At 44.8% G+C, this 20,888-nt stretch overlaps 1 protein-coding gene across 8 annotated transcripts in view; it reads right to left on the bottom strand.

Annotated features, from left to right (window-relative positions):
* Positions 1-264: 264 nt before the first annotated feature.
* The window catches only part of ROR1 (receptor tyrosine kinase like orphan receptor 1), a 152,667-nt gene continuing 132,043 nt past the window's right edge, over positions 265-20,888 (bottom strand). For all 8 annotated transcript variants that reach the window (XM_084527071.1, XM_084527068.1, XM_084527070.1 and 5 more), the window contains 5 exons: positions 13,226-13,353; positions 12,124-12,441; positions 11,280-11,525; positions 7,210-7,421; positions 265-3,277 (listed from right to left, as the gene is read on the bottom strand). In XM_084527071.1, the coding sequence (XP_084383197.1) occupies positions 1,853-3,277; positions 7,210-7,421; positions 11,280-11,525; positions 12,124-12,441; positions 13,226-13,353 (2,329 nt within the window). In that variant the 3' untranslated portion in view covers positions 265-1,852. The remainder of the gene's footprint in view (positions 3,278-7,209; positions 7,422-11,279; positions 11,526-12,123; positions 12,442-13,225; positions 13,354-20,888) is intronic.

Genomic DNA, 20,888 nt, shown 5'->3' with positions numbered 1-20,888 from the left:
CGGTACTGAGCTAAACTGCACCTACGAGAGCACAGCAAAGAGAGCAAAAACTTCTTCTGGGTGCTCTGCAAATACGTGCACAATCAAGTGTTCAGCTAAGCCTGAGTAACCTGTCTGCAACTATTATTTTCAAAACTCTCATGTCTTCTTCAAGGGAGCCTCTCAGCAGACTCCCTACCAGAGCTACGTGAGCAGATATTAGCTCTCTGTCAAATACTAAATTTTTCAAATATCTTTTGCCAAGATGGAGGAAATACTGATGTATTTACATTAAAACAATGTTTTAATAAACAGCAGCATAAAATAATCAGTGTTTAATATCATCTCTGGCATGTGAAATACAAAAATGCACATATCTTAATTATAAAATAGCCTTTGTAATTACATTTTCATGCTTGCCTAATTGAAATGCCCATAATTAATAAAACAATCATCAAGTAATACAGTGATTAAATGCATGCAGTGAAAATAAAGAAAAATATTTGTATAAGGTAGTGGCTGAATATCACCATAATATATTTCAAGAACATCTACATCAGGTTAAAAATAAAAAGAAACAGACCAAGATATAAAATGCAGAGATGTATTTTCACTTCTGCTGTACAAAACACCATCACACTTTTGTGCAAAAGATAAAAATAAAGTCATATTATACAACATTGTCAACTGAGCAAAAGATTGTTTTCATTGTGTACAATAAAAAATACTATTCAGTACAAAAGAGAGTGTGAAAAACCATAATGTACACAGCACTTTTGTAACTCATTAAAGTGGTTTCAAATGAATAATCTAGATTGCTTATACCTGAATGAACTTTAGTAATTACACAAGTGATATTTCTAGGATGAAAATTAACACTAATTCACATTATTAGAATTGATAGACTAAATTGCTATCAATGGATTTGCTGCCTGATGGAATGTGAGTTTCCCTTCTTTGGGGTTACTGGAGTCATAATCACTGAAATTACGTATCGATCTGAAACAATAAATATTCCTGGGAAAACTGATTGTCATATATAAAATTGTGGTTTGGAGCCTTTCCATTAAACAGTTGCATAGCAACAAAAGGATATAAAATTTCCACTTTAACTACGTATAAAAATTATGAAATGTTATCTTTGAATAAGTTGATCCAGGTTCTGAAATTAAAATACTTTAATTTCATTTCCTTTAAGGCAATTTCTTACAACTCCAGCCATCTTTAGCAGCCAATATCGGATGATTTTTGTAGACTGCAAGTCGGTAACTCAAACTATTGTGCTGTCATATAAAAAGACTTTTTTGGTCTGAATCTGAACTCAGACTCCCAACTTAACAAAAGACCAAAATCCTACCTGAAGTAAATTATTCAGCTCTCAGATCACATACTTGAAACATAATCCTTGACTGCAAAATTTACAAATATTTTAACTAGCTATTGGAACTGAAATTGCACACCCAGTAAATCGCCGAATATTTGCATCTCCTAAAAAAGAGACAAATATTAAAATATGTTTTCAGTATAAAAAAGTTTCTGTGATTTAAACCACATCAGATGCTTAAGAAAGCTGTGAAAAAGCATATGATAAAATGTTTTTATTCTAAAAAATCTCCCCCTCCCCTTTTTGAGTTGTCGGTGGCACTTAACGAAACAATGAGTCCATTCACAAAGCTGGGTATTCATACCACAATGATCTTTGTCTGGTTGAGTCTGCCCATCCTGTTAAGCAGTTAAACTTCACAGAAGATACTTGCTGCAATGTCTGTTAAACAACCAGAAGAATCTTTTAATAAAATATTTGAATATAAATCTTTTCTACGACATTCTAGTTTGTATTGTAAATAGTTATATTTACAAAGGCCTCGCTTATTTACAATTCAGCTGAAATCATAGATTCGTTAGGTCCATGGATGCTGGAGTCTCCTAAAAGGGAAGACTGCTTAGAGTCTATTTTGTACGGTTTTTGAGTTTTGTTTCCAAAAACTGTTATACCGATCCCTCCCGGATGACTAGGAATTGACATATGAGATAGCAAAGGGATATTTGCTTCCTGGTTGGATCCTGAAGATGGCAAACTAGTGACGTGACCTGTGCTGGTCGACCCACTGGCACTGCTGGGAGAGCGACTCTTTGGAGGAGGGCAGTGCTGGATCACCCGGGGTGGACCTTGCGGCTGATAGTGGGCAGCTGGGAAAGCAGCATATCCTGGTGGAATCGGGTACCCATTGATCGGAATATATCGTTGGTTTTGAGGTATTGGTGGTCCTATGAACCCGGCAATTTGGCCTTGTGGTATACCTTGGGCTGGAAACATGTAGTTAGGGTACCTAGGATTACTTAGGTTACTCACTGGACTTGCACTGAGGGAAGTTGTTTGCGTGGTGGCATTCCCACCTGAGGGGGTGGTAGAACTAGTGTGACTTGAAAGGCCCTCCCAGGAGCGCAGCCTGGCATGGATTTCTTTAAATCGTGGCCTCCGAGATGGCAGATCATGCCAGCACTCTGTCATCAGGCTATACATTCTAGGAGGACAGTCTTCAGAGCACGGCAGCAGCTGTCTTTTCCTGATCATCTCGATGACTTCTTGATTACTAAATCCATAATACGGTTGAAGTCCAAAGCTGAATATCTCCCATAAAACGACTCCAAATGACCAAATATCTGAATCAGAAGAGAATTTGCCGTACATAATGGCCTCTGGTGGCATCCAGCGAATTGGCAAGAGAGATTTGTTTTGAACTCTGTAATAATCTGCTGAGTAGATTTCTCTTGAGAGTCCAAGGTCAGAAATTTTCACATGAAGTTGTTCTCCAATTAAAATGTTCCTAGTAGCAAGATCTTTATGGACAAAAAAATGACTTGATAAGTACTCCATCCCCGCTGCAATCTGGACTGCAATATGTAGGAAATCCCCGTGGTCCAGGCTGGATTTTACTGTCCCGTCCTCGTCACTGCTACACCCAACATCTGAATGTGGCGATCGCATGATGAGGAACTCGTGCAGGTCTCCTTGGTTCATGTACTCGAAGAGCATGCAGACAGGTTGTTCCTGGGTCACAACACCTAAGAGGCAAACAATGTTAGGGTGATGGAGCTCAGCCATGAGAGATGCTTCTTGCTGGAACTCTGCCCACTGCTGGGGGTTGTTAAAGTCTTTCAGAGTCTTGATAGCAACAAGTTGAGCGTGATCCATGCCTGGAAGGTAGAGATGTCCCTTGTAGATTTTGCCAAAAGCACATTCACCAAGTTCTTCCATGAAGCGCACAGCAGAAAGAGGCAACTCCTTAGCCTTACTCTGGGAAAGAAATGACAGTAAAAAGGTGTTAGAAAAACAGAGCTGAACACGTGTTTTTTAAATAAAAGATCTTTTCACACAAGACGTCTGAAAGCCCTGCAAACCTATACGAGAGCTCCTGGGGCTGCACACCCACGTGGCAGGGAACCTGTGAGAGATAGGCACTAATGCAGCAGCCCCAGTTCAGTATCCTAACACCAGTATCCCAACATCTGCACAGTTCAGGTCTGAAAAATGCTTAATCTTACTCTGTACTCTGCTCCAAAACTAAATTTAGAATTACTTTTTACCCTCTGCACAAGATCAGATAAAAGTAGTATGTGTTAGATATAAATATACGCAGGAACCATCAGCATTTCAGCAAAAGCATTTATATACTTGGGCTTGGGCATTTATATACTTGAAACTGAATCTGACTGATTTCAGGAATTGAGTCAATTCACATACTTTAAGTTAAGTGCATGCTGAAGTGCTTTCTGGGCCCGCGCCTAAAGTTTTAGCAGAAACCCTTTTTTTCTTTTAAAGCTATGTTCTTGTAGCCAATTCTTCCTTGACTTTGCTATTAACCCTTCAATGTACAATAAAGACTCTTTCTGTTCACACTTGACTGAATGTTCAATCTCAAACATGCTGGACAGAGTCAGCTGGAAAAATGAGATACTGGTTGAAGAAGAAAGGCTAAATTTTTTAAAACTCTGTTGTTCTTCACTCTTAGACCATAAAGAACTTGCATTGACATTCAGACACCAACTTCCACACTTACTGTTAACACCTACACACAAAGCCAGTCATTTAGGATCTTCCATATAGCCATGGGTAGTAATTTAAGACTAATGAGTTTGGGACCTACATTTCATAAAACAGTGTAAACATTAGCATTTGCCTTCCTGAAATATAGCTGCAGCTTTACAGCGACAATAGAGGAAAGCTGACGTATTAGAAAAATCATTAAAAAGTGGCATTTTAGAAGAAATGAATTCTAATTATATTGACCACTTTCAATTTTTAGACAAATACTGCATAAATAATAATAATCATCATCATCATAAAGCCATTTAAGCAGGCAGCCAGTAGACTGTACGGTGATGGCAGGAAATTAGCTATATTGTTGAGGAACAGATGGTTTATATTATACAAATCCTTTAGGCTAAAACTTGTTTAGGTCTGGCATATTGTAAATTATATTTTAGTAATGAAAGTGAAATGACCTCTGTCTGACCTCAGGCAGGGTTTGTCTGTTTGAACCAACATAGTGGAAAACTATGAAAGAAAATGAAGTCATAAAGTTTTGGCAGGAAGGGCTCATTTCAAGTTAAGCGGTTATAAATCTGCTTAGTTTTTGTTTGACAAGTATTTGTCATACATCGGTGTACAAAATGTAAAGAAGTGTAAAATACATATGAGGCAGCACGCCAAAGTAAACCGAGTACAAAGGAAGAGCAGAAAGAGCGAAGCCCACCGCCTCTATCTCTTTATCGGCTCCTTCCATTAGGTGAATGACAGGACAAGCTCGGTTTATTATATTTTTTGAGGGCAATTAAAATCCCTTAAAACTGAAACAGGCTCTTGGATGAAATGCTAACATTTTTATTTGTACGAGCAAACACACATCTACCTCACTTGGAGCTTAAAGCTTTAAGAGTGTTTTTACCCAAAGTTGACATTAATACTGAATACCGTATTTAAAAATAGGATTCTACTTCCTTTCTTTTCAAATTTTGTTTGAAAAGCAATCAAAACATTTGAAACAGGGCGGGTTGGGTTTCCAGTAGGAAAATAGAGAATTAGCATAAATAAAACAGAAAGCTTTTTGCAGCATATGACTTTAAACATCAAAAGAAAACAGTCTGGTCTATATTTGCAAAACACTTCTGAGTAAGTTGCTTCCCTATGTGGTGTGCATAAGGCATCAGTGTGTCGGCAGCCTAGGTGGAAATCGTGACCTAGTTAAAATGATGCTGACATTCCCTTTATCTCCTGTTCAGCTGTGAATTTATCAGACTACCTTAGAAGGGGAACCAAGAAGCAAGTCCAAATTTATCAAAATATTCTATGGTGGTTGGACGCAAGATGTATTTTGACACTTACCAAATTAAATGGTTCTGGTACTATTACCTACATTCTGTTACTAAGCACATGTTTTGTTTTTAAGCATGTATTAAGCATTTTCAGCTGCTCTAAGCTGTACATGGAAGCTGAAATTAAGAACATCAAAGGGAAAACCAAGATAAAGTCACTGGGTTCGTGTGTGTCTTGGGGCTGAGGAGGTAGAATACACCAATGGACCAAGCCCTCTGTCTACCCCAACCCCACAGAGCAGTCCTGCAGTCCCAATGTCCGCAACTGTTTAAAACAAAGAGTTTAGCAATATGCTATATAAAAACATCTCTGCATGCACTTTGTATTACTAAAGGGCAAAATCAGCACCGCGTTCTCCAGCAGAGCCACGCTGTGGGTTTACTTTTATCATTGACTTAAAAGAGTCTTCTACACTTTCAGTGAGTGGGTGGTGAGCTGGAATTTTCCTCTGCAACAACCTTCTGTGTTTATCCTGACTGCTCTGAGCCTGCAACTCTACAGACACGGGGCAGCACCCCCAAAAAAGCACCTCGTGCTGGGTGGCACAGCTCCATCCATCCCCTACCCCTTGTACCACATTCCCTGCACCTTGTGGGATGCAGTGACTGAAGTAATTTTCCCTGGCCTGCCACAATTAACTCTTTACAATCTAATTCTATAAATCTGACGTTTAAGAGCAAGCAGTGGTGGCAGCCCATAGCTCCTTTATAGAACTTAAGAAGCAAACCACTCCTGAACTTATACAGAGATGGAGAACACAGCTTCCGAACTACAAGTGCAACCTTTCCTAATGCCTAGTAGCAACCTCCACACTGTAGAAAGAACACCTACAACAGCAATACTTGAAAAAAAAAAAACAGCAAAGTTTGAAGAATCAGTGCTTAGAGTTCACATGGCTGAAGCGCCAATAAAAATCAAATTTAGTTAATTTTACTATGTCATTTTCCCACAAAAATAACATCTTGCCCAAAGGCACGTCTGACTGTTTCAGATGCCACACTTCACTGTGTTTCTATTCTAGTTATTTGTACATGTTGATTTTCACTCTGAAATGCTTCAAAAAAAAGAACAATCTCCACCAAGTTGTTGAAGAATTGGCATTGTGTGCAAAACAGGACAATTAAATAATCTTTCCAGGGCATTATTCTGCCTGTAGGTGGCAGAAGGCATTTACAGCCCTGCAGTGGGTGATAGCTACAGGTTTGCAAATTGGCTGCCCAGCCCATAAGCAAGAAGCTCATGGTTAATCATGCTTCAATCTGAAATGATTTTAAAAACGCTTCATGAACCAGGGAGTAGACTGAAGCAAAACAACAGCAGCAACAAGAGCAGCTCTGCACCAGCTGTGCTGGCCAGCTAGAGGTAGATCCTTGGGCTGTGTTGTGCTAATTTCTCTTTTAACTGAGAAATCAGGTAAGCCTGAAATGGGCTGAAAAAACAAGGAACAAATCTTTCCAAAGTGATTTCAGCTGAGTGAAGGTGGTGCATGATTATAGCAGATCCAGGAAAAAACTCTCTTGAGAAAATGCTGAATCATATCTATACTACTTTCTGACTTAAAAAAAGGCTTCCAAATAAGATAAGTAATCTAGAGGTACTTCAGGAATGGGCTGCCTTTTTTACCACTAAAAGTTCCAGCTTCTATATATGCAGACACATGGACGTGTAGGAATTAAGCCCAGCATGACACTTGCTGTGCTGCTGACAAGAAAAGTCCTCCCAAGAAAAAAAGGCACCAGCAGAAACCTTAAGTTGGAAATCAGCTTAACATTTCAGCGCTCAATCAATAAAGGATTTCACTCCCTGCCCTTAGAGGCAGCAAACATGGAAGCAGAAATGAGCTGCAGGCTTACCTTTGGTTTATAGGCATTGAGCATTGACATCTCCACGTTTTGTCCTCTTACATGTTTAGGCTGTCTTTGAACTGGAGGGGAGGATGACTTCTGGTTGTTGCGACAGATACAGATGAAGAAGAAGAGCAAGGCTATGGCCAGGGGAATAGTGACACTCGGCACCAGGATATATAGGATTTCCATTTTATTCTTTTCCTTGGAATCCTTAGAATCTGGTTCAAGGGAAAAAAAAACCAAACAATGAGTGAAGTATCCATGCAGTTAAATACACCCCTGGGTCAACTAGAAGTATTAAGAGGAATAAAGCATCCAGGTAACACTACTGCAAGCCACCTTCTTGAATAATAACAGAGAAATTCATTTTGTTGAGTACTGTTTCTGTAGGAACACAGAATGGAAGATACACCAACAAGGCCAGGAACAATTTCACTGCAGCGTGTCAGTTCAAACCTACTTATAGTTATGAAATAGCTGGATACCACTACGTGGCTATTGCTTGGGGGAAATGAAGTAATGGTCTAATAGAGGTCCACAGGAAAAATAATTTCTAGAATATCTTATGGAGGAAAGACTCCCCTGGGATTATGGGCAGCTGTTAAAAGGGACAGTTTCACCCCCCATTTATTATCTCCAGCCTCCTATTCTCAACAGCTAGCACTTCTCAAAGGATGCAGCAGGGACAGCTGAAAGAAAAGCTACATCGTGGATAAAACCTGTAAAAAACAAGGATCTGGAAGAGGTTGGGATGCCAGTTTATTTTCCAGAGTGCCAACACTAGCTGCAGTATTTGCTCCCTCTGCATACAGCTTTCTTCACAGCTAGGGAGTGAGTGATTAATTTTAGAAGTATGAAACCCTCTTCCACCACTGCCCAGCAAGGACATCCGACACTCAGCTCTCTCCAGCTATCTGTGGGTTCACAGAGCTTGTTGCTTAGGGGAAAGGTGTGGTAGGGGAGAGGCTTTGGGAAGGAGATAACACCCTTGCATTCATGCAGCACCTGCCTGTGTTGACAAAGATGCTGTCCAAGCACACAGCTCATAGCACGAGGCCACTGAAGCTTGCTTTGCTCTGGTATTCCCCAGCAGCATCCAAAAACTGAGGGTGTAATTACACTCGGGTTAACACACCCACTGCAGGGCACCCCAGGAACTTTGAAGATCACCTGGAGCTGCGGGACGGGCTGCTGCTGCCCACTTGTTTTGAGAGAGGTGCTGGAAATCTGCAGCAAAATCAGGCCGGGCAGATTCTGGCAGGACAGGGACTGTTTTGTTCTTCATGCAGGGTCATTCCAGTTTGTTTGTCTGTGTTTTCCAAGCTGCATTTGTAGAAATGCTTAATGGCCCACACAGATATCCTTCATGCACTTCATTATACACACACACAGTCTGAAGCTTGGTTTGGCTCAAATGGTGACAGAAACAAAGTTCAAATGTTTCTGGAAGCCACTTTACGTAGACCCTCTCTACTGACAGGCTCACCCCATCCTCCTGCTCCCCCATGGGCTCCTTTTTGACCCTTCTTTTTAAACTAAGTTGTGCCACCTGGTTTTCAATTGCGAGGGGAGGTGTGCTCTCACCCCATCTGTATTGAACAGCCGGCTCTACCCAGCAGCCTGCACAGATCCCTGTGCCACAAGCAGGTGAGAGGCTCTCTTGTGCCCAGGGGAGTAAAGACCAAGCCATCCCTTCTACCTTCCCCACTCCACTGTCATCAGTGGTGTCTTCCACGAGTTGCCATCCTCTAGCACAGACAGGCAGTGCCTTTCCCTCTCCTTCAAAACCTTATCATATTTGTCTTTGCCAAGCCTCACTCTTGACTTGCTCCATGTTTCAAATCTTCCTATATGCAAGTTGACAAACTTTTATGACACCAATCTCTTACAGATTGTGAGACAACGGAAGGATACAGTTGAAGAAAGGAAAAGAAAGCAGCAGCATGAGGCAGACGGAGACCTGGGCACTAGTTCATCACCTGAGCTATTCCAGTCAAAGGAAATTATTGTTCTTATTAAGTAGCAGCCCTTGCCATGAAGCCTCATTAGGTTAATAGGTTTCTTGGGAGCCACCCCAATTAAATTCATTTCCCATCTAGGCATGTCCTGGTGAGGCCGAATGCACAATACTTATTAAACTGTGCCTGAAATGGCTCTTTCAGCCAGTGCAAAACCAGCAGAATGCAAGTCCCATGTGGTATTTGGGTTTTAATATGCAGATTGGCATTTAACAATTAAATTAGTGCTCACCTGATATAGTTCTATTTGTCTGTATTTAAAATAACAATCCCATATAATTCGGCTGTACAGCGAGTACCATGTAAGGCAATGGTGAGAAGTAATTAAAACCCTTGTTAGGAATTCCTCAAGCCAGCCAGCCTATCTCATTTATTATCTAGTAAAACGTTCAAATCAGAGACTTTTGCAACACGGCCAAAAGCGTTCCGCTTCCAGCTATCCCAGATCAAAAGACCAAAACAGTCCCGGGATCTCAGAGCCCATCCAGAGCAGCCCTTGGAAGCAGCTCCCCCTCCTCAGCTCTCAACTACCCAATTATCCCGATGCCCTGTGGGAAACAAAACGGAGAAAACACGAACTGCACATGGCTGAAAGGTCATAGACTGACAGTGCCATGGCACGCCGTGAGCTCAGTGGCACCAGAGACCCCTGAGCTTGCCCAGCCTGAGCTGCCCAATGTACCTGGGGCTGAGCCAGGTTTCCTTGCCCAGACCAGCTCCTGGAGCAGAGAGCCCAGCACTGACCAGACCCTACAGGGAGTCTTGCTGACTGCTGCCTAGACCCAGGTTTCTGTAGTGAAGGGCTGAAGCAAGGCTGTGGAACAGTTTATATAGCTTAAAGTACTCTTGTACAGTCACTGTGCCTAATTAAGAAGAAAAATAAAAGAACTTATATGCACTGAAATAGCATGAAAAGAGATACAACACTCTGAAAAGTATGTATGAATTTTAGAGAGGGTTTGTGATGCATGTGATATATCCCAAACTGTCTGCCTTTCCCCGATCCATTCTTTCACTAAGAACATAATTTAGATCCCACTTTGGCATCGATTCCCATCTTTCCATTAATTGAAAAAGACTTTGGAGCAGGCTCAGCACATGTCTCACTGCAGGAATGTTCATAACCATAACCAGAAATAATTCAATTTGGTTCTGGCTATCGAACAGTAACATCAAAAGCTATCTCCTTTCCAAGGGGAAAGGTACTGTTACTGTCACAATTTGGAGGCAACATAAAATTTTTGTGTGAAACTTTCTTCTGTGGATTTCCAGAACATTTCTGCACACATTTCTGGCATGACCACGCAAAGAGCTGTATGTTTTCTTGGCACGCTATTGATACTGCTGTTTTTTAATGCAGGTTAAACAATTAGGAACCATTTGTTCAGGTCTTCCATCCACTTACCCTAGCTCTCAAAAAAGCAAACTAAAATGTGAGCTGAATCTCATTTTTTGATCATTTTGAAAAACCAAAATACAGCCAAGGCAGTTTGGTAAACACCAACCTCAAAGGCAGCTAAAAGCATCTGGCAAGCTCATTTCTATTTTTTAAACAAGGCCTGAGCTCTGTTAAGTGATGTTTGCATTCATTAAGATGGTTCTTACTAAACCAAGCAAAAAGTAGAATGTTTTGTTAACTGCTTTGCGGATCAGCATCAGCAGCACAACTTCTCTGATCCTGTTTCGTTTGGATTAAGAAGTCACACTGATCGGAATGGCAACCTGGAAAGCCTGGGATGCTCGTGCTGCCCCACCACCTCCTGGGGAGCGCTCAGGTATTCCTTAGTAAAATATTTTCACGCCAGCCCTGCGCCAGCTGCACGGGCAGTAAGTGCTCATAGGCCTCCCCAGAGCAGGGGGATTTCCTGCACTGGATGCTGTGGCTTCAGCTACAAGCACTGCATTTATCCTTTCCTAGAGCTCTCTTTTCAGGGATTCGAAAAAGACACCATGCACACAGCTCCTGCGGGCTCCGGGTTTGCAGGAGGGCTGTACAGAGGGGGCGAGCCAAATTCCCTTTTTCTCTCAAAGTGAGACATTAAAAAAGGCAGCAATTACCACAGGCCGGCACGTCGCAAAGCTCGGACTTGAAGTTCTCGTCCAAGGTGAAGCACCACGGGGCGTCCTTCTGGTTCCCGGGGTTGCGGCAGTAGGAGTGCCCCCCGTTGAGCTCGGGGTACCTGATGGCGGTGAAGGTGTGCGTGTGGGGGTACTGCGAGTTCCAGGGCTGGCACTGCCGCCCCGACCGCGTCACGCTCACCGTGCCCCGGTAGTCCACCCCTGTGCTGTTGTAGCATTTGTGATCTGAAAAGAAAAATAAAGAAGTTCAAGGCAAGGGTCGGTGGGGTTAGACAGATGGCGGCCGGATGGGGTGGGCACCAAGCCCCCCGTGTGCTTCTGCTGGCCCGAGGCCGGCAAAGCCAGCTCAGGAGCACGGGCTTCCAATTTGCTGCGGCTGCAACGCGGGGCCTGCTTTGCATTCACATTCCTGGGAGGATTTAAAGCTTATGCTTCTGTAATGAAAACAGCCTATGCCAAGCGTTTTTAATATAAGATACACAAAAGAAGTAAAAACTACAGTGGGAATCTGAATCGCAGCCATTATTTTCATATGAAGGTGGAGAGTTTGTGGGAGCCACGTTTTATATTTGCCTGTTCAGATGTATAAAGATTGGGAGCAGGCTGCAGCCCAGCCTGACCAAAGACCAAGGTCAGTGGATCACTGAAACAATATTTCTGAATTTCAGCCCACTCAAGACTGGCTAGGGAAGAAGTGTGGGAGTACAGTAAGGCAACAGCACGGTGCCTGTGTGCTTTCAAAGCCCAGCACTAGCTCAAGCACTGAGGCACATGCAGCTTCACGGTCTCCACCATGGTATTTTCTGCACCCGTTTTCACTTACTTTTATTTATGGGATCTGCCATGGGAATCCCAATCCGGATGCAATTGACGGCTTCGGGACTATCTGGCTGGGGCAGATCCTCGCAGTTGGGCAGCTTTAATCTCATCAGAATCATGGGATTAGATCTTGCAAAAATATACTCAGTCTGACACAGGACGTTCTCCAGGATTTCACACTCGTCGCGGCACAGGTCTCGTGGCTTCGGAGCCGGCGAAGTCTCGTCGCAGTAGGGGAAGGCGTAATGGCAGAGAGAAGGAATAGCAAACTGGGAGCATTTATCCGACAAATGGCTGGAAGTGCCAATCATGGTGAAGGCAGCTGTAAAATATACAAAAGGATTTTACCGAACCCGGTGGGAATTTTGCTCCCGTGCTCTCGCCTTCCCGGTATATCCCTCCCTTCCCATTGCGACTATTCTTTTCAGACAGCCAGGTGACGAACAGGCCTTGCAGAAATACACAGCACTAATTACATTAAAAGTTATTAACGATGCTGATTTCGCTGACAGAGAAAAAACATCTGGTTTTCAACACTGGCCTAATGTTAAGCATGTTAACCAAAACCCCAAACCCAATTATACATTTTTTCCCCAAGTAATTTATAATGGCTTACGAAGTCATACAATATTTGGATGCTTTTGGCCCAACAAGTGGAAAATAAAGTGCTTGCAGGCTGCCCAATGACAAAACCTGTACCTTTGTGAAAAATGACAGCTTTCCTACCATCACAAGTGGCGTGTCAAAATTTCATGCTTTTAAATTGCACGTTTAAAACCTGCTTGGGTAACAGCAGCCCAGGGCAAGCTGGCATTGAACCACTCCCAGGAGCTGTAAATGCACAGCCCCTGCTCCTCAGAAAAGCAGTTTTGTGGCTTCTTTGGGTTAAGTGGGCCAGCAGAGACATGAGGCTGCTCAAATCTTCCCTCTCCAGACAGCTCCCTCCCCTGACACTGCGCAACGCAGGGGTCCCAGGCAAGCTTTGATGGGGAGCTCACAGCAAGAGAGGATAAAGAGCACATAAAAATAGCACTGCGGTTTATGAAACTTTAGCAGCTTTGGGGGAAAAGCTTCTTGGGAAAGAGGCAAGTGCATTTTTAACCCACCTGTAATCTGATTTTCTATTTCACCTTGCATATGCAAAGACTCCATATAAATGGTCCGGTTTCCAATAAACCGCGCACAAGCGATCCCCCGGTAGGGCTGGCAAAACCCATCCTCTTCATACTCGTCACTGAAATCAATCATAAACACAAAAGAGCGAAACGTTTCACATGCGATTTTGCAGCAGAATGTCCCTCCGGGGAGCTGGCACTCGCATTATCCGCGGCTGAGGCGAGGGGCTCGCCGCGTTTGTCTCGCAGCCGGCGATTCGTTCTGGGGCTGCTCGCCCGGCGCGGGAGCCCGCACGCCGCCCTCGCCTCCATTAAGAGCCTGTGATAAGGGATTATATGGTCTTTAGGTAGTGCAGAGGGCACGGCCCGGGCTTTGTGCCCACGGTGATTTTAACCTTAAAGGATTCCCACAGTGCTGCAGGTAGTTTTCAGTAGCTCGCAAAGGATTTCCAAGTGAATATAAGGAATATACAACAGCCTGAGTTTTCAGCTGCATCACAAAATCAGGTACTGGCATTTTGGGTTAGCAAGAACACGCACGAATGTTGTCTGAATTATTTTGTTATTATCATGTTGTCTGCCATTATTTTTTGCAGGAAGGAGGAGGCTACATTCAGGAATATACCCAGCCTTGCACAGAAGAGAAAACAGAAACTGCCAGGAAAAATAAAGTTACATTTATTTAAGGCAGCTAAGATGCTGTTTTCCATTTGCGAACCAAACTTATACTTAATGGTGATAAGCACAGCAGGAAGAGTCAGGCGAGCAGAGCCAGAATTAAAGGCGCATACAAAGAATCACCCCCTCCCCGCGCTGATACCCTGCCATAGGAAATGTTTCCTCAGCCCCCACCAGCGCGGTAACAGTTATTGCTAAAACAGAACCGAAGCTAAAACAGGAGTTAAATAGACAGATTTCTTTCATTAGGTGCTTTGTTTTATACACTCTAGGAGACATTTAATGCATAAATCCAGATGTGAAATTATTTGCCAATATTCTTCAAACAGAGCAAAGAAAGGAAATTACTGAGCCTCTGCAGACCAGAGCAGTCACTGCTTATGTTGAAGAGATAAGCAGCAGCTCGCTGCTGCACACTGCAGGGCCCTACGGATGCTTTGAGGAGGATTTGAGCTTACGTGGATGCTGCAACATGCCTCCAGCGGGTCAGTCAGCCCCGTTACCTCCTCGCTGCGAGGATCTGGTTGGAGATATTTGGAGATACCTGTTCTCTGAACAGACACCTCAGCTCTGATGAGGCCGCGGCAAATGGAGAAGCTTAATGAAAATGTAATGAAAATTGAATAATTTCTCTTATTTCTTCCCAGACCCTCCTATTTAGCTCTCAAATTAGGAAATAATTGATATTGGAAATATTAGTAAGTGATATTGGAATACCCCTAGGTATGATCATAGCCGGGTAGGCAACAGGTTCCTTCGTGTATTTTTTTTCCCCCCAAATTCATCCTCCCCCAGCTGCCAAAAGCATAACAGCGGAATCAGACGATGTCGCTAATAGGGAAAAATCACAGCTTTTTTAATCATCTCTGCCATTAGGCTTAACAAAAGACACTTTCATCCCCTCCTGAAGACCTTGGCTGTGAGAGCTTGGAAATGCAAATTGCGTTTAGCCTTTTTGAAGTCACCCACTCATTGTGTGCGGGGCTTAGAGCCAGCGGCCAGCCCAGCAGCCGGGCTCCTGGTGCCCTGACACAGTGGCCAGGGCGAGCTAATGGGATTAGCGGGGAGAAGTGCTGGGATCGTCTTCCAGGACACCCCAAGCATCTCCCGGCCCTATGCAGCTACCGGCTCCAGAGCACGGTCCCAGGACTCACGCAGCGTTGCTTTAAGTTCACACGGAGGAGCTAGGAACTGGGAATTAGTGGTGGTAATTTATGACTGTGAAGACAGGGGGTGGGGAAGCGGGCTGGGAGGGATGGAAACCTTCCCCAGCCATCCCGCATCAGCTGAGAGATCAGTGGGAAGGGCTCCAGGCTGGATGATGGTCCCAAGATGTTCCCAAGTACATTGCAAACTGGATTGCAAAAGCACAACCTCTAATCTGCCAATTCAACTCATTAGCTAGAGCAAGGGTAGGCTGAGCTGCCTCGGGTGCTGGGCAGCACAGACACCAAGAGGGGAACAGACCCGAGCACGGCCGTGTGTTTCTGCATGGCGTCGGCTCTGGCACAAGCACCACGATGGTTCTTGGAGAGGAGCAGCCGCTGAAACCTGAACTGAAAAACCACAACGGTGACTGCAGGCACAGGAGGCTAATTCTCCATCTTTTAATCAATTAATCCCCCGAGAGGATACACATCATTATTTATTTATTAACAATTTGGGTTTTATCCTTATTTATTAAATTGTGTTATAATTTGTTAGGGGATTTAACCAGGGGACTACACCTAACGGCAACTGCTCTGGAAGGCAATCAAGCAGCGCAATTTAAGCACACAATTAGCGAAGACAAAACCGGGAGGAATGCAATTAACATCAGCAAAGCAAATTCACCTCACACCGAGGTTCACCTTTGAACTAAAGAAGATTTAACTGAAATAGCTGCAGCAGTAAGGATTGCTGGTGAGCAGGGCCACCAGCTTACCTTGATGGAAATGCCCCAAGGAGCGGGATTTGGGAGATTATCTCCGAAGGTGAAGATTAGAGGAAAGAGGAGAGCTCGGATCCTGAAGCCTCTCCCTGCCAGGGCTGCATGCCAGAGCAGAGTTTGCAGAGGTAAGATGTAAGATTAGTGGCTCACGTGGAGCAGGCATGGCTTTGAGTTGTCTTGGAAGACAGCTCCAAACTGGAGCAGAAGGATAAATCAGACAAAAGGAACAGGAACAGTGGAGTGGGACAGGAATAACCCCGGGACACCAGGCGGTGAAGTGCCCTGCTGTCTGCTCAGTCAGGGCACGGAGGTTAGGAGGTGGTCCTGGGGGCACCAGGCCGTGAGCTTCATCTCTTGCTCTGGCAGCTAGCAGGAGTTCAAACAACACCTCCGTCTGATGGAGTCCTGCTGGGATGTGTTGGTAACGTCCTCGTGACGAAGTTACTGGCATGTGCTTGGCAGCAAACACCAGCGGCCACATGGCACTGCCTGGCTCCGTTTCTGTGTCATCCTTCGTTCCACACAAAATCCTCTCTTGCCTCCGCACCTCTAAATGATACCTGTCCCCTCCCTTGCGAGCTCAATTCCCGCTGTGTGCCCTCTTGCTCTTTTCTCTAAGATGGCTCAGGATGGAAAATTTTACACATAGTGTCTAGAGGCTCCCTGGGCATCCCCACCTTCCTCGACAAGCTACCGAAGCTATACCTGGCACTACCCAGGCCGGAGACACCTCTGTGGCCAGGCAGTCCCCACATGGCAGGATCTGGGGGCAGCTGCCAGCTCTCCATCTAAGGTTATTCCCCACTGAACTATAGCCAAGGCCGAGCACCCTCTGCTTGCCAGAGCTCTCATCCAGCAGCGGGGGTGCAGAAACGGCAGTAAACCTGCCCCAAACCCGAGCTGTAGCCTGACAGAGAGCCCACAGCCGCAGAGCTCAGGCCCGGCTTAAACGCATTCCTCACCTCCCGCTGCCAACTGGCAGCCGCTCCGGTGGCTGGCGCTAAAACGCGGCTCTGGTTCTTGGGATGGAGGCAGGTCGTGACTCCTTCTGCACAATTCACACATCGTGTACCTCGGATGTGTTTTGTAAGCGAATCGCAGTGTCACTGCTCAAACATCTGCGTCAAGGTCCCGATACCATCACACCATGGGTAAAGGACGGGGCCCCGTGGCTCCAGCAGGAGGTGAGTTAGGCCCGATGCAGCAATTAATGCGGTAAAATTAACAGATGAGCTCAAGTCCTAATGAAATGGGAGTGGGTCCAAGCCCGCAGGCATTGCTGACTGAGATGGACTTCACCACCTGAGCTCGCAGCAGCCACCGCGCTCCTCCCAGCCGGGCTTTGGGGTCTGGGGGCTGCCCCCACCTCTCCCACTTCCCGCACCCCCTAAAGCCCTCGCAAAGACACAAAAAAAGGAAAGCGCTGGCTTTTAATCCCTGACAGATGATACAGCACTTTCATGTTTTAAGATCATTTCTTTTCAAATTTGGTTTCCACTCGGTTTGCTAGACCAGCCCTGGTGTTTATCTTGGAGCTTGCCCATTGCATCAGATCCCACTGCAGCTCCCCGTGCAACAGTGCCTCTGGCTTGACGTATAACAGCCCCAGGGACTGAAGTTACACCATACTCAGGTGCCTTTAAATGGCTCCAAGTTTACAGAAGGCAGAGTGAGAGCTTTGGCAGGCATTTGCCAACTCGACAACACGACCTGACCTGCAGCAGAACATGAGGCTCTGCGTCCTCCTTTCCCCTGAAGTCGAGCTGTGTCCTTCTGCTGGTTACTGAGGGCCCTAGGAAGATGGCAAAGGTGTCACCTGGCAAGGGGCACCTGGACAGCTCCAGCAGGAAAGACCAAGTCAGGGCAGAAAATAAATTTGCAAAAAACGGACTAAACTCGCTGTCACCACTTGGGTTCATTTTCCCCTCGTTAGCTCTCCTTTGTCTTGTGCTAGCAATAGTTATATCTGTCTGCTCTGGGTCACCAGCAGCTCACGACCTCCTGAAATGGTAAGAAAATAAGAAAGTAACCCTACACCAAAAAAAGGCTGGTGCAAATTCGTGCTTCTGCTCATCCCCTGCCATGGGCTTTCTCAGCGTGACCCGGCTGCAACACGAGGTCCTGCTCTGCTGGCAGGATTCCCGGTCACCCACGATCAATCCGCAATAACCACGCTCACTCCACAATTTGTTTCTTATCCACACACGCTACAGCTGGAGGGATGCATGGTCCCCACCTCTGCCAAACGTGTCCCTGCACAGGCTGCTTTGTAAACACAAACATTTTCACCTTCCATCAAGGCCCACTTCCCAACACACCCTTTTCTTTCCCAGTCTTTTTCTAAATCACCAGAAATTGCTCACATCTAAACAATGTTTCCAGCAAACACCAACAACTGGGCCAGGAACTTGGTTTAGCTTAAGTCTTGTTACCAGACTTCGATATGAGTTCACTTAGAAAGATTTCATAAATTAATAGAAAGGCTGGACCTCGTGAGATCATGTTGTATTTATTTTTACTATATCCAATTTATTAAAAATACATATTCCAAAGATGCTGTAATCGTGCAGTCATTTCTACCACACCCCATGGAATTTTTTTTTCTTTTTTCTTTTTTTTTCCTGACTTTTTTTTTTGAGAAGGATTTGCATGAGTATGTAACAAGAAAGACACACACAAAAAAACTGACATGGACAAAATTTTGAAAATGGACAGATGAGAGATGTAGGACAAGGCAAGACAAAATCCCAAGTGCTTTGAGTGTCCCCAGACAAGAGGTAAGAGCACCGCTCTCCCTCTTGATGCTTTTCCCAACGCCAGCACACTCCAACATATATTTATACTTAGCTTAGTTAGATGCTTAGATGGGATTGTTGGATTACCATTATTTTGGTAACCAAATCTTTAACTGACAGCAATGTAAATAGGTGAACGTCCAGAGAGGAAGCGAGGATTTTATTATAAAAGCAGCAGGGGAAGCAGCATCATAATGTTCAGTGACACGGAAGACGGCGACGTAAAGCCAGCACAGGATTATGGTGTGGGTGCAAAGCCTGGCTGCTGTAGGACCGGTGACTGGTCTGAAGATAGAAGCAAATAAATGCCATATTCTCCCTGAGATCTGCCCAGTGGAGATGGAATAGCTTCGGCTCTGTGTGAAGACTCTCCAGGCATTTTTTTCACTTACAAAGTGAAAGGCGTTTTGTCTTAATTTTTTATTTTATTTTTTTTACCGTAGCACGGAACTAGTCAGAGCTGTTTATCTAGATAATTTATACCCAGCAGCGGAGCACTGATGGGAAAAGGCAGCCGACGTTGCCCAGTTCAGACAACCGAGTGCTTTATGCCCTTCTCTTCCAAGGAGAATCTGCTGCTTGCTGCAGCGGACAACACAAGAGGGGGTGGGCGGCTTGGTTTGGCTCCATCAGCCCTGCACCGTGTCCTCGAGAGCAGCCCCACAAGGGTCCCACTTCCCATTTTACACCTACAAACCTGCAACCCAAAGCCAGGGATACAGTGGGTGCTGCTCTGGAGAAGCTGAGTTCATAATGAATGCCAATGAGTGCCGGCAGGGAGGGAAGAGAGTTGCTCCAGCAATTTATGCAATTAATTAAAAGGTGTATCGATAATTTTTTATTGCTACATATATCACACACACCCTCCATACACGCGCTAATGCCATATAAATTATTTTTACATTGTTAAATAAATTGTGTTCTGTTCCATTCTCATGTTCCAGCTTCACCCAGAAGAAAAGGTAAAGAGTTTTTACTTGGCAGATAGCCCTTAAAGCAAACAGATGAATAATATTCTGTCATACTTTCCAAAGAGCAAAAACCAGTTGCTTGTGCCTGACTTTGAAAGTGGGAACACGTTGGCTCTGTTTCATAACAATATTTCAGAAATGCGAAGGCTGCATTTTGCTTTGCAAAAAGAAGAGAATTGCCCAGACTTGCACGTCACTGTGTAATTTAAGCAGAAGTCCTGTGTAATATAAGCTATTGGTGTTTTGACACCCCTTTAAAGTCACGGGGCAGCTAGGGCTTAGCTGGATCACTAGAAATGCAGGGGTATAAAATAAAAAATGAATAATGCTGGGCTTTGTCATCACCAAACTTACAGAGTCCCACAGCACCACTGATTCGCCTCCTTCCCCCAGATAATCAAAAAAATAATTCAGTGAGCAAACACGGTCTGACTGAGGAGCTATTTTACTCAGTTAGTTGCTCTTTCCCACTCCACACTGATAGCTGGTTTGATGTGATGCCTCCAGATGGATAAAGCCCCAAAAATGAATGTGAGTTTGGGCTGCTGTTGTGCGTGGCTTAGCACAGGGATGTCACCAAGCGGCCCAGCTCTGAGGCCACATGAGAGCCATTCCCTGCTAAAAGTGGGACATCCAAAATGCCCCGATTCCCCTACATCCCCCAGGCTCCCAAACACTGTCCCGAGCACTCCCAGAGCTGCAGAGGAGGCAGGTTTGTGCAGGGAAGGGAACGGCGCAGGGGGGAGCTGATGTGGTTCCCACTATCCAGAGCCGAGCAGCGCTGCACAATCCCCAGCTTTGGAAGCTTAATAAAACACATCTCTCAGGCAATTAATCCCTTGGCAAGGATGCACCGATTCATGACTGCTTGTTTTTCTTTGTCATCGTAAGAAAGTTTTACAGCGTCTCTATCAACATCACTTGCTTTTGGAAAGCAAGAGCTGCCTGGAAGGGCTCAGCACCGGTGGCCACGAACTTGATTTAAATATCGACCGAAAATAAATAAATTAGCTGGGACGTCAGCCTCCCAGATTCACTCCTTTTCTCCTCTTAAACACTTTACAACAATCCCTTCCCTACCAAAACTCCTCCCGCGAAGCCGAGAGGCATTCCTGCGAGCGGGAGAGGCAGCTGCAGCTGGTTAGGGACCGAGCCTGGTGCGAGCGCTCGGATGGCTGCTGGCAGATCCCTGACATCATTAGGCGAGATGAACTGCGAGTCATATGCTCGCAGTTATGGCAGTGGCAGGAAACCTCTCGCACTCGTGTTTGGTTCGACAA

Source organism: Aythya ferina (assembly GCF_964211825.1).
Source record: "Aythya ferina genome assembly, chromosome: 8".
Classification (NCBI taxonomy): domain Eukaryota; kingdom Metazoa; phylum Chordata; class Aves; order Anseriformes; family Anatidae; genus Aythya; species Aythya ferina.
This window is presented reverse-complemented; position numbering and strand designations above follow the sequence as displayed.